Consider the following 14,436-nt stretch of genomic DNA (forward strand, 5'->3'; position numbering starts at 1 on the left):
TCTGACTAACAAATCAGATTAAAAAGACTGTGACGTCAGAATTCTGAGACGCAGTAAGAATTCTGACTATCAAGTCAGAATTCTGACTTTAAACTCAGGACTCAAAAGATTAGGCCTACACATAAGCTATATGATGATTTTTTTTGAGTGCTAACTTTATCTCAGAATTCTGACTTTAAACTCAGAATAAAAATAGTTCTGACTTTAAACTCTGAAATCTTGTTGTGGAACCACTACAGAACTGAATACATTGCTTCAAAGGCTTTTTCTTGACGAGCAACACATGTGAGTTTGAGGAATGTCAGCAGACACTGAGCTAATGACGTAGCCTACTGTGGACCCTGAGTCACATTTAAAAGCCTCATAAAGGGGGCTACCAAAAGAAGGATGTTTGGCTGGTGGATCGCTTTGCAATCCATCCAGCTCTCTCATAAATGCAGGCGATCACTCAAGGTCACGGATGATATTTTGTCTTCTGTGTCTTCAGAGGGCTGTATAGCCAATCCCAGTTCGAAAGTTCCTATTGCAGCGTTGGTAATTGTGGGTTTATTGTTCAAAGTCTATCCATCTATTATCTTCTATCCGTCTAGCTTTCTGTCAGCATCACTTTGTTTTGTTTTCCCTCTCTGACATTTATCTTAAAACCTAAACTTAGCCTATGATTATAAATAATATATGAATTGATCAACAAGTGAGTACACCTTTTTTTTTATTTGTCCAAAACCTTTCCTGAGGTTATGGATAGCTATTTCAAAAATATTGACTGTATTCAGCCGTTGTTCGTAGATTTCTACGAAAACGCTGTCTTTTAAATTAGATGTCTCTCTGAACAGAATGTGGGTTTCACAAAACGTTTTACAGGTTTATTTCCCCACACAACTTACCCCAAAAACACGCATTGGGAGTTTCTGAACATACACACATGAGTCATAAAAAATATCCATGTCTTCTCAGTAGGTCGACGATGATCCGGGTCCTTCAATCAACCTACCTCTCTACTTCATCCATCCCCCGCAATCTTTGGCTGTGTGACTTCACTCCTGAACCAATTATTATTTAGGCTACTATAGTTATTATATTTCTGCGGAACCAGACCACAGCCGTATTATAGTATAATACAACACACCGTAGTAGCCTATACACATTGGCCATTCACATAGCACATAAAAAAGTAGGTTTATATTAGTAGAACATTAAATAACTGTATCTGAGAAGCACACCAATTAGAAGCCATTGGGACAAAGAAGGACAACCAACCCCATGAACAACAAGATTTCAGTCTTTGATGACTAACCTGCCGGCTCTCTGCCATGGGCTCCAGGTCACACAGAAAGCTTCAGTTATTTTATGTTTGATTAAATGTTTGTATTCATATCGGTTCATAAAAAAATAAACATTTTCCATCAACATAATATATTTACTTGCCTTTCCTTCGGTTCTTCCTAAACTTCTGGATCTTGACACGTGGTTGGGTTTTCGTTTTGTTTGTTCCTGGCCATTCCCACTTACAGTTATAAGCCCCTCCCACTTTCAGTTTTAAAGGAGACATATTCTACCTCCAGGTGTGAGCGTGATTAGCCTTACAAGCCGTTTCGGAAATCTGCCCCATATGACATCACTAGTGGGCGTGTCCACCTAGATCTGTGCTGGATGAGGAACGTTACTTTAAAAAAGCAATTAGTTATAGTAACTCACTACTTGTTCCAAAAAGTAACTGAGTTAGTAGCTGAATTACTCTATAATAAAAGTAACTAGTTACCAGGGAAATTAACTATTTGCGTTACTGTAAAAAAACTGACTTGTGTGTAAAACCACTGGATCCGATTGGCTACCATGAAACATGACTTTGCCTTAGCCAATCATAATCGCTTATCTCGTTGTTAACCCACCCAGTCTCCTCCCGAGCAGTTTGTGTGTGGAGCCAGGGGTGCGTTCGAATTGCGTAGTTCAAATCAATCAATTAATAGTAACGCACCGCATTTAACGTACAGTAACGGTAACGGCGTTGTAACGACGGAAACAGTAATTAGTTAGATTACCGCGTTACTGAAAAAATAACGGCGTTACCTAACGCCTTTCTTTTGAAAGGTGTTATTACAAAAACTGCCCACTAGTGATGTCATATTGGGCAGATTTTCGAAACAGCTTGTAAGGCTAATCACACTCACCACCTGGTGGTATAATATGTCTCCTTTAAGTCTCTACTTGCGATAGTGATTGAATGACCCCTGTTCGGGGAGGGAATTTAAGTCCCTATTTTTCCTATTTATCCTATATAACAATGTTCCTTGAATGCATGTCTCTATTATTGTTGTACCTCTATGTTGGTATTGATTCAAATGAAGTGTATTGACTTAAATATGTCATACATATAATTGGGTGTTATAATGAAAATAAAGGTTGTTATCTCTAGGATAGTTGTCCTGCTTTGGTGGAGTTAGGCCTATAGCCCATATCAGGGCTTGTTTCATTGCCATATTAGGTTGTCTATTTCCCTATAGAGAAAGTAAACTGGCAAAAAAAGATAGAAAAAAAGATGGAGTGAAAAGCTTTCTCGGTGATTCATCCTCTGAGTCAAACGGTCCGCATTGTGTCCTTCTCCTCATGGTGGCGCCATTTGTTAAGCGATTTGTCTGGGCACGGCGGGAACGAGCGCACGGATTAAGGTGAGAGTCTTTCCTTAGTTTTAACCCTTGCCGACGCATTCACTCTTTTTGAATCACGCCTTTAACAAAAGTTGGGATGGGCTGTATGGCGACGGCTGCGCGTTCGTCATATTGCGTCAGAGTCAACTCATATCTGATGTGAACGTATTGAGGCTGAAATGAATTAGAATTGGCGCAATGGTAACGGGCCTTACCGATGACAAGGCGCATGACCGGGTAGGCCATTGGGAATTGGAGCCTACGCACACACCGTTCAAAAGCCTTTATGAAATAAGTATATATTGAGAAGAATTTCTGTATAATAACACTTTATAAAATTTGCTTAGGCCTACACCTGGCCGATTCGTTTGGGTGTGGGTATAGAGCTTTAGGCCTAGCCCACCTATAGCCTATAAAGGATATCAAATATAGGCCTGTGTCTATAAATGCATATTTTTAGGTTGCGTGAGACTCAACATATTGAAATGTTATTTTAGGAAACGAGGAGATTCAAAGCCATGATGAACCATACATTTGATATCGATCCAAATCCGCAATTCATGTTTTATAATATAGATTAATAGGCTCATAGTGGAAAAAACGACTTGGCTCAGGGAGCTACAAAATTGTTCTCGTCATTTCAGCACTGGACAGTTCCCGATTCCCGAAGGCCTGGGGTTTCTATATCGGAAACGCGGTCCCAAGCATTACTCCCCGAAGTCCATATCACGGAGACAGCGCTACCATAAATATGATCATTTCCCAGCTCAGCCATAATCATAAAACCCTAATTGGAGTTATCGATGACGCGTGGGAGACGCAGTGGTCGTGTTGAGAGATAACATGATTTGTGCTGACCGTCACGTCGATTCGTGTAAAGTTCATAAATGTATGCAATCGCCCCTCTCAGAAGAATTAAGTTTCGAAGTAAACTTCCTTAGGGGGTTTGGTGGGGGGTGGGGGTGGTGGGGGGAATGAGTCTGACGGATGCATCGATGAGGAAGGAACTGTACTATTATATTCCGGGAGGAACGCCTGATGACGTCTATAGCATCCTTAATGTGACTTATTGAAAAAAGGCAAGGCTCGCGATACATGGATAAAAATCCAAGGCGAATCGGAGCGCAGGACAAAAACTTTTTTGTGCAAAGATATGTAGACGCACGGCGGTATACTTTTCAGTTTTTGTTTTGCTTCAACGACCGGTTTAGTCACCTATTGTGTGTATAAAAGTGCGATTGCGCTGCGTTGAGGGGAACATAAGGGGAAACGGCAGCGGTGCTTGAGCAAGGGAAGAGAATAAGAGGTGCCGAGAGGAAGATCTCTATCTCTCTCACACGCTTCGACAGCCGCGCCCGGATCACATCCCACCGCGCTCCTCTCTTCCACCCCTGCTATAGGTACGTGCTCACCGCTTTATGCAGCAGCCTCGGTCGCTTTAGTAACACGGAACAATTATATAGGCCTAACGGAGCTCAAGTTTAAGTTGGATTATTTTAATTTACATTTTTCTTTTGCGCGCACAACAGCACGTTTTTCCATTTTTTTCTCTCTTAACTTTGTGATTGCCTCCAAAGGAACACAATTTGTTGTGGATTTACGATCAATTCTGCACTTTTATGGAATGGAGTGATATAAGGAGCGTGAAAACAGTGTTTCGTAGAACGGAGTGTGCCTCTGTATACTTGGTTTTAATTTTCTTTAACCAATCCATCAGATTAATGTTAGGAATATCGTAAGGTAGCCTGTGATTTTATACAGAAAGAATGCGAATAAGTAATTTTGGAATGCAATGGTTGTATTCAATTGTTTAACATCTCTTTTCTTTTTCTTTTTCTTTTCCATTCCAACAGCATGGCCAGTTCGAGTAAAGCGACTTTAGTCTTGCTCATCTACGGAATCATAATGCACTACAGTGTTTACTGCACACCTATCGGATTAAGTTACCCTAAGATAAGGTATGTGAATGTGCTTTTTCTTCCACTTTGTTTATACATGTGATATTCCGGATATAAAAAAAACCAGAATTCGATTAAAACGAACATGTATTGTACGTTCAGCTATTCCACTGCAGTACAGTTTCTAGGCTACTGTGAGTATAGCGCGTCATTCTGGATCGGGTATCCCTTATTTCCAACAAGCGTTATTACACATGCTATCTCTTTTTTTGCGTCTGCTATTTAACAAAGGAGACAAACAATCGTTGATATGGCAATTCTTTTCCACTTCCACAAATAACTGACTCTTGGAAAATGACAGTGGAAATGTCGTAGTGGTTTGGGTCCACCGGGACGGTGCATAGAACAGCCCCTGTTTAAGACGAGAGTGCAGTCAGTGCTACGGATAGCCCTGGGGATGACGATAGAGAGGCGTCACCGAGAGGAGGCGAGGCGAAACGAATAGGAATGCTTTATCCTAAATTATAAAAAAAATTGTCAATCGAAAGCAAAGCCATAACTTAGGCGTGGTTTTTTATTCATTTGTTCGCTGCGGCTTTTTATAAATCGTGTTTCCGCTCTCTAAGGCCCACCACGTACAAAACGTGTCCATCCCCATTGTTTCTCTATCTCTAGGCCTTAATAATTAATGACACTTCAGCCAATGGAGACTCGGAAACCCATCACATGCATATTTGTCCGAAACAATAAAATGTAAATTATTATATGCGGAATTGCATCATCACTTTAGTTATTTATCAGAAAATGGTTATTTTTTTCGTTTTTTTCCACTAGACTACAAAGTTAAAATATCATGTTACCTCGGTTATTTTTGTTGAAGCCTTATTCGATTATTCTGGTGCCATTTATAGTGTTTCCTTCTTTTCCCAAAACGATCACGAATCGAATTATTCGATTTCGTTTTTCTATTCCAGACTAGATAATGACGCTTTCGATGAAGATGGGAATTCATTATCGGACATGGGGTTTGACAGTGATCAAATTGCTATACGAAGCCCACCATCCTTAGATGACGACGTGTACACACTGTACTACCCTCCAGAAAAAAGGTAAATAACCCTCTACCCTTCTCAAGTACAGACTTATAATGGAACTCAATTCCATTTAAAACATTTTGGATGTTTGCTTGCTTTGTTTTTCCAGAGTAACTCATATTATTTGTTCAATGTTATTTTCATATCTAGTAGCCTAAAATGCTGATGTAAATTCTTAATAAAGTAACGATTAGAAAAAATAGGTTAGAAACACGTGTGTGTGTGTGCGCGCGTGTGTGTGTGTGCGTGTGCGTGCGTGCGTGTGTGTGTGTGTGTGTGTGTGTGTGTGTGTGTGTGTTTGTGTGTGTGTGTGTGTGTGTGTGTGTGTGTGTGTGTGTGTGTGTGTGTGTGTGTGTGTGTGTGTGTGTGTGTGTGTGTGTGCGTGTGTGTGTGTGTGTGCGGGTGTATTAGGTTGCATACGGTTTATCTATTGCTGTGACATTGAACTTAAAGGCACATTTTGGGCTACTTCTGATCATTCTGTCTGTGCTTTGGTCACTGACGATGTATGTGTTTCGCGTTTTATCATCTCAGAACAGAGAGGCATGCAGAGGAAGAATTAGATAGAGCCTTGAGGGAGATCCTGGGTCAGTTAACAGCGAGACAATATCTGCATTCTCTGATGACAATACGTGTAGGGTAAGGGCATTTCTTATCAGCGTTTACTAAGCCGCCATCACACTGTGCTCTGCGCCGCCCAGCTTCAGGTCGCTGCATCATTGTCTCGACCCCTTCGTATCATTTTTCTGTAGTGGTTTCACTTTCGTTTTGTGCAACAAAGTCCACTATAGAAATGTTCGATGTCCTCGTGAGCATCTCTATAGCGGGCGTGGTATTGCGTTCATTAGGACCGACCACCCCTTTAACACGCACACAACCACACACACCATCTTTTATTTATGTTTTATTATCACAAAGATAGGTCAGTTGACTTAGATAAAAAAAAAACTAAGGTTGATAATCGATAACTTGATTTTTATTTTCCCAGTGGGCCTCTCTATGCGCCAGAATGTGCCATGGGATGCAAATGAATCATTTATGACAATTGTCTGACAGGATTAAAGCCCTGATTGGGTTAACATTGGCGTCCGCGCTGGTTTTAAGGAACGAAAAATCCCAAAAAGGAAACACTTCCTTGAATAATAAAAATGCTAAAACAGGCAAATCGATGATTCAGTCGTACAATCCTTAAAATCAGAAAGTAAAACTATTAAAACAAAATGCAGTTCAGTGTTGCAAGGATGAGGCTGGCTTTTCAGTGCAGCAACCTGTAGTCTGACACGAGGTGTGTTCATGTTTTGCAGTGAAGAGACTAGCATGGAGGACGAGTCGGAACCATTATCTAAAAGGCATTCGGACGGGATATTCACCGACAGCTACAGCCGCCATCGAAAACAGATGGCTGTGAAGAAATACCTCGCAGCAGTCCTGGGGAGAAGGTACAGACAGAGGGTGAGGAACAAAGGACGTCGACTCGCGTATTTGTAGCGATGTTAAAGCAGCTCCCCCAAAACTGCCCCTCCTGTGTAAATATCCAGTCGTTCAAGTCATTCAGATATACCTGACAAACAGTGGATTGCGCCTGTGTTCTTTAAACATGTATTTATGTATCAAGTAAAAGCCATTAAATGAATATTTTAATAATAATATCGTTTTTCTTTTGTACAAAAGCACTTGATACCGCACAGTTATATACTTTGTGGACCAATATTTTTTTTCATGTCAACATGTTGAAAAAAACAAAACAAAATGACAAAAAAAAAGACATTAGAAAAAAAATGATAAGTGTGCACCTTCAACGTTATGCGCTTGACATCTTTAAAGGTCATCTACATATGCAGAAAATAAATAGATTTTAAAAAGACAATCAGAGTATTGAATGTTATACTTATTTTTGTAACCAACGTTCTAGTAGTATTTCCTTTTTTTGTGGTGTTGTTTTAAAAACAGGCATCAAAGAAGCAGTGAGCATGCTTTGTAAAAAAGCATAACTAAAAAGGAATCTAAATATTTGCCCCTCTGCCCGGACAGACGCCTTCACTGGGCTGTGTGTGTGTGTGTGTGTGTGTGTGTGTGTGTGTGTGTGTGTGTGTGTGTGTGTGTGTGTGTGTGTGTGGCTCCTGCAGAGCTCGAGGTTATACTGGCTTAGGTTGTAGCCACTCCTCTGAGGGGAAAATAAATTCACTCATTTGGAAAAAAAACAATTATTTGCAGTCTTAGTGGCGTTGGTGTGACTGCACATATTGACGACGAGGAGTTTGTTTACTGTAGACTATGCGGCAAACACTGCGTGCTCACTTGCCTCACAAGTGGTGAAATATCGGAGGATAAACCACGATTGACAGATCTGTGTTAATGAGTTTTGGTTAGCGATAGCCAGCATGAAAACAACCACAAGATACATCATGCATTCCACCGTTTGTTTTGATCCACATCAACGCTTTTGATTTAGGAACATTGCGCTCCAGTGGTTGGTTACACTCTGGACCCCACCTGTTCGAAGATTGTACTACGAGTCCACATATGGGATAGCCAACACAACCCAGAGACATTATGCATTTGCAATTCCCCCCTCAGCTTAGGCTATTATTTATAGCGCTGCTTGTAGGCTAGAGGTGGATACCTTGTTATACTTTGAGTAGAAAAACTGCATGCCTTGATGCTGTGGCTATTTAGAGTTGGTTGTTTTATGTTAAGCTTAATTCTACCCTATTGCATCTCAGATATTTCGAAAATATGAAAGAGGGAGGGCTATAGGAAAGGGTAGGAAAATACCTGTTGATGCACCCCGCCTGGCGTCGTCGATGTATATCAGAGCCCCCCCCCCCACCCCCCTTCTGAATGTCCTGTTCCAAGTAGCATTTATTGATATTTTCTTTGGCAGTTTGGTCGTTGTGTTAATGCGTTGATTTGACAATGTTGTGGTTTGCTGTTATGACAAAGATAATTGCGTTGGATGTCGGATGTACGCGAGAGGGGGACGAGCTGATCCTGATCACGTGATCGACAAGAGTAGCGTCGAGTTATTTATGTATAGAGATGGAGAGAGCGAGAGAAGGAGAAATACGGCGTGTGTGCGAAAGAAAAAGAGATAAGGGAGGGAGGGAGAGAGAGAGAGAGAGAGAGAGAGAGAGAGAGAGAGAGAGAGAGATTTTAGTCTCACGATATGCGAGTCAAAATAGAGACCAGGGTAAATGGATGAATTGAATTGCCAGCGGCATGGCCGATCGACACAAAAGACAAGAAATAGAGGATACAAATAAAAAGCGATAGAAAAAATATACTATGCCTCAAAGATTGCTGCCACGCAATTTGTAATACAGGAGGGGCGTGCGAAATAAAAACAAACAGAGCAAGAGATGATTAAACGAGTCGCTTACAAAAGAGTTGGGTTGTAACAGAACCCAAATTGGGTGAAGGGGTTCATTACCTGGATACGGATAAAACGCCCGCCCCCTGACCGCTCTGCCCGCCTCTCTCGCGAGAGTCCGAGAATACGGGTCAATGTGTCTGATGCGAGAGCCCTATCAGATGTTGAAACCCCGTTCCCTTCGCTCCGTCACCAGGGCTTGAGGCACCATAGCGGAGCAGATGGCCACTGCCACATTGAGTTAGCCTCCTCCAAGTAGGACCGAGGTGTATAAAATTCATAGCCCCCGCCCCCCCCGCCCCCCCCCCCCCCCCCCCACACACACACACACACAACCCCTTCAAAGGGATCCTCTCTGGACCTCTTAATATATAGAGATATCTCATGGGTTTATTCAATATTATGCAAATGTGGCTTCGTGCACCCTGACCACCAGTCTGCGCTCTGTGCTCCCCTAGAGAGTTATCGATATAATCCTTATTGAATTTGCACCTGTGTGTGTATGCACGTGTATACTTTGTTAGCGTGCGCGCGAATGCGTGCACATGAATCTTTTGGAGTGAGTGTGCATCTGGGTGTGCATTTTTGTTTGTGTGCTTATCTGTGGGTGTATGCATACGTGAAAGCATTTCTGTGTGTGCGTGTGTTTGTAAGTGTGTGTGTGTGTGTGTGTGTGTGTGTGTGTGTGTGTGTGTGTGTGTGTGTGTGTGTGTGTGTGTGGATGTGTGGACGTGAATGTGTGTGTAGGATTGCCTGAGCTGTCTGTAGAGGTGGAAACAGTTTTTTGGCTTTTGTGCCTTGCTTCTACATTGTTTTATGAAAATATGAATTCAAAATCGCCACACATGGTAGTTGGCAATTTTAGTGGCCCTACGATGCTGCAGTACATTAGCTTACAATGAAGCCCTCCTTTTACTCTTTTTAGTCGCTTGGCTTGGTCTGCCCCAGAAGTAGTAGAGTAGTAGAATTAGGCATTTTTTGTTGAAAGCACGGCCAATGAGTTATTAGGTTAAAGAAAAAAGAATACATGTTGATGGAGCAGGCAACATGTGTGTTTGTTTGTGTGTGTTTGCGTTTGTGTGAGCGTGTGTGTGTGTTTGTGTGTTCTGTCTTTGTGAGAGTTTTGAGCCAATGACCAGTATTAATCAATGTTGAATATAAGGTGTTGTTGATTGTTCAATATTGGTCGGTGATTTATTAATCGGTGAGAAGCGAAGCCCCATGGTCTGCTGTAGTGCGCACCACTAGGTTTGAAGATGAAAAAAGGGGATCTTTAAACATGAGTTGTTTTACAGATCAAAGCAGATGCCTGTTGTTGATACTACGTATATTTAAAGCGCCAAACGCCTTACTTCAATGTTTGATCTCTTAAACAATCTGAAAAAAACAAAACAAATGTGTTTTACAAGTGAACCTTAGTAAAAAAAAAAAAAAAAAAAGAGACTCATTATACACGCAGAAATCCTAGATGGGGTTTTTACATTTCTCAATGTTATGAAAGTGTTGTAAGATTTGTATGAATAAATTTTTGTAAACAATACGATTTTCTTATGAATGTCTAATCTTTGAAAAGAAAAAGAAAACAAACAAACATATTTGAAGTTAGGATTTAGGGCTTATAATCTAGGCTCAGAAAAAACAAACTTTCAAATCATATTTTCAATTCTTACTCACGTCTTACTCACACACACAGACAATACACAGACACACACACACACACACACACACACACACACACACACACACACACACACACACACACACACACACACACTCATACAAACAGTCACAAAGTCTCACATCAAGATATCAAGATAAATGTCCTGCAGCCACAGCATCACTAGTCCAGGGTGCAGTACAGAAACACTTTCTTTCAGTCCAATCTTGCCTAGGGGAATCTATCTGACTCAGTGACTTCAAGTGAGAAATATACTCTATAAAGCCAAGAGCTAAAAGACTGACATTGGAGTATTGGCATGATGGTCCAGGTCTTGATCTGCAAACCATAAATACTCATAAATAAGAATATAGAAAATACAAACGGATATAAATAAAATCATGGTCTGAGGCATGATTAGCCAATTCTTACATTGACCCTTGCTACAAAATCCTATCAAAACACCAGCATTAAAAATCACAACGTGCGGCAAGCCAACAATGACAATTAGTATTGCATTGCCATCAGATTTATTCATCTGCGTATTAAACCGGCATATACATATCATTATAACCAATCAAACCAACCAACCAATTAACCAATCAAAAGAACCGCCCAACCAACCAAACAAAAGAATGAACCGTCCACGATGGCCATGGAGGCTGACGGGAGAAACCGGAGGAGCCTGGACCCTGGAACACAGCCTTGGCGGAGGCTGAATAGGGGCCTCTCGGGGCGGTGGAGTACACCGGCACATCTGCTGTTCTCCCCTCTCGCACCCCCGCCTCCTCCTTGGCCTTGGAAATGCCCCCACCCCCACCCACCTCCCCAAGGAGTTTGGGATGGGTGTGGTAGCAGAGAGAGAGAGAGAGAGAGAGTGTGTGTGCGTGTGTGATCTGTTCCTTAGCATTCAGAGTATGTATACGTGTGTGTGTGTGTGTGTGTTTGTGCGTGAGCATGTATGTATGTGTGTGTGTGTGTGTGTTTATGTGTGTGTGTGTGTGTGTGTGTGTGTGTGTGTGTGCCTGTGTGTGAGTAAGTGTGTGTATGGGTGTGTACCAGAGCTCCACTAACCCAATCAGGGAGACGTTGCTTGGCAACGCTCCACCAAAGGGATACATTTATGTTTATGCGTGTCATGTGTGAGCATGTTTATGTGTTAGTTTGGAGAGAGGGCACGGAAAAGAAAGGGACTGCATATATAAGTGTGTGTGCATATAGGCGTCAGTGTGTGTGCCTACTGAGACAAAAGAGACCTCAGACTAAAAAGTACAAAAATGCCTGATCATCTTCACATACATCCCTGAAAAATACCCAGATAAAAACAATGGAAATCCAGGTATTCCGCTAATGAGAAAATGAGACAACTTTGAGAAAAACGTACGCATCAAAGAGTGGATAAGTGTTAATACAAGTGTTATGTATGAAGGCGGTCATTTTATGGGCTTTAATGCTGATGAACACACAACTTCCTGTCAAGACAAATAAGCGTTTCACTGGAACAGAGTACTTGGTCAAGATTTCATTGAGTGAATTTACAGTTACCTAGAGACATACTGACTGCCTGAGGCGATTGGTTATTATCTTTGAAAGGATGTTCTTTCCTTTGTTTTTCCTCCCAGCCATGCCATACTGAGTTCATATCTCTCTATCCAATGAGCAGCTCAGGTGGCTGGCCAGAAAGAAAGACACCAAATGATTTAGTCTTTTATAAATCAGATTAGAAATGCAAGCCATGGATGAATGTTTAGACGAATAGACCCTTGATTTGTTTACCCAGCAATAGCCTCCACATGGCTAGCATGAGACGAGGCCGGTCCTGCACTGATTTACACATGGTGCACGTTAACGCTGCAGAATCGATAGCCCAGCATGCATCACTCCTCTCTCTGTAGCATGAATCACTTCCACATCTCACCTCTTCATTATGCCGTTCAAGCAGTCTCACCCCGAGCTCACACCGCCAACGTCGTAAAGGATCCAAGGACTTTCCACAACCTTTAACTGGCCCACCGTCTACCTCGCCAAGGATTCCGCACAGAACGGAAGAAAGAAGAGTGCAAACGACAAGTCCATTCCTGTTATGAAATTCCATTTAATACAAAAAAAAACACAATGACAAGAGCTAGTCTCTAATCCCGGCTTATAATGAAGGACGATTTGAAGTGTTGATGTTATTCTGACACTAAACACTTAAGCCTAATACTTAACGTGCATCGATGTGGTTAAATGTTTGGGAGAGAACATTGCAGTATCTGCACTGAAGGGCAGATACTGGCTCTCAACAGTCAACTAGACGGTGTGAATGCTTAAGATGGGTAGGCCTAGTCGTACACACACAAACACTACACACCTGAGAGCATATTTCACTCACTCAAAGGCATGAGTTAAGTTTGAATATAAATTCAACACCACAAAATCAATTCATCAAATGTACACCATCTTCAACATTTCAATGCATTAGCCTTAGCTCGGCCAAACTCCATTATCAACAAAAGTTAGTAATAGAGGCTAATATGAAAATCTTTGTTCTTTCTTCTTCATGGATGCGGATCACTGTACGGTAAGCTGGGTGCACGTTATCCCCCTCTTCCAAATCGACAAAAAATCAGTATCAAATTATGCATATTCAAAATTGTAATTGCAATACAAGGTGGAGGTTATGACTGTGCTTTGGCCTGGTTATGGCTCTTCAGAACCAGAAACGTGCCCACAGAATGCATCAGACTAATGAAAGTCATTAGGCCCATTTCATATTTGTCCAAATTCCAAAACCATAAAATATTTATTTGGATTTCCAGTCATGCTGAATTTAAAGTTAATTTTCTATTAACTCAATCTATTTATTCTTATTAATAATAATAATAATAATAATAATAATAATAATAATAATAATATTAATAATAATAATAATATATTTGATATAAAAACGAATTTATCGATCAACATTGTTTGGTATCTAATGTAGACCCAGTTAAATGACAGCTCATGAGATGGCTGTCATCTTATGAGCCCTAAGCCTGGCCCTCAGCAAATGGTTAGAAAGAAAATAGTCACTCCAAAAAGTTGTTGAAGTTTCTGACAGCTCTTTTGGGGATGACAATAGCTCCTTTTCAATAATCTAATATTTTTTCTCCAGTGGTGATGCCAAAACGTACAAAGTGTGACGCTTAGCCTTCAATCCACACTCTGATATCATGTCATCCTGTCCCCTCTAGAAAAAACCTTGCTAGGCGCTAACAAAGAGCAAGCTAGCATGTTGAGTCACTTTAGTAGGATCATCGCATACCTCCCATAGTTTGTTGTTCCTTGACGACTTCAAGCGACAATCACTACTAGAATGCAACCAGCTGCGCTCAGCTGAACTGCAAGGACCTTTTTTGTGAACTTCACTCAGAGTTATAAGTCCCGATGTTAAGCTCTGGCCAAGCTTATAACAGTAATGTCGAGGAGAAACTACCATGACAATTTTCCAGTCAAATTGCGGCAAGAAAAATAAATGAAAAAGGATGTTCCCTGTGTGTCACAAATAGTTAAATATGTTTGGAATGTCTTGGAGACAATAGTGGTGGGGGTGCTTGAGTGTGTGTTTTTGTGTGTGTGTGTGTGTGTGTGGGGGGGGGGGGGGTGGTGTGTGTGTGTGTGTGTGTGTGTGTGTGTGTGTGTGTGTGTGTGTCTGTGTGTGTGTGTGTGTGTGTGATTGTGTTTGGGGAGGGGGTTTACTGTATTTAAAAGGCATAAAGGCAGATCTCAGCTTCCCTGAGGAATAATT

At 41.3% G+C, this 14,436-nt stretch overlaps 1 protein-coding gene across 2 annotated transcripts; it reads left to right on the forward strand.

Annotated features, from left to right (window-relative positions):
• Positions 1–4,499: 4,499 nt before the first annotated feature.
• Positions 4,500–7,125, forward strand: adcyap1b (adenylate cyclase activating polypeptide 1b; the record flags this gene model as incomplete). Of its 2 annotated transcripts, XM_079750279.1 has the most annotated exons (4): positions 4,500–4,603; positions 5,518–5,652; positions 6,172–6,276; positions 6,942–7,125. In XM_079750279.1, 4 exons carry the CDS (start codon positions 4,500–4,502, stop codon positions 7,123–7,125), a joined length of 528 nt encoding a protein of 175 aa, XP_079606405.1. The 2 variants fall into 2 exon arrangements, with proteins under 2 accessions (XP_079606405.1, XP_079606406.1); XM_079750280.1 differs by lacking the exon at positions 6,172–6,276.
• Positions 7,126–14,436: the final 7,311 nt, after the last annotated feature.

This window comes from Pollachius pollachius (assembly GCF_949987615.1).
Source record: "Pollachius pollachius genome assembly, chromosome: 14".
NCBI lineage: Eukaryota > Metazoa > Chordata > Actinopteri > Gadiformes > Gadidae > Pollachius > Pollachius pollachius.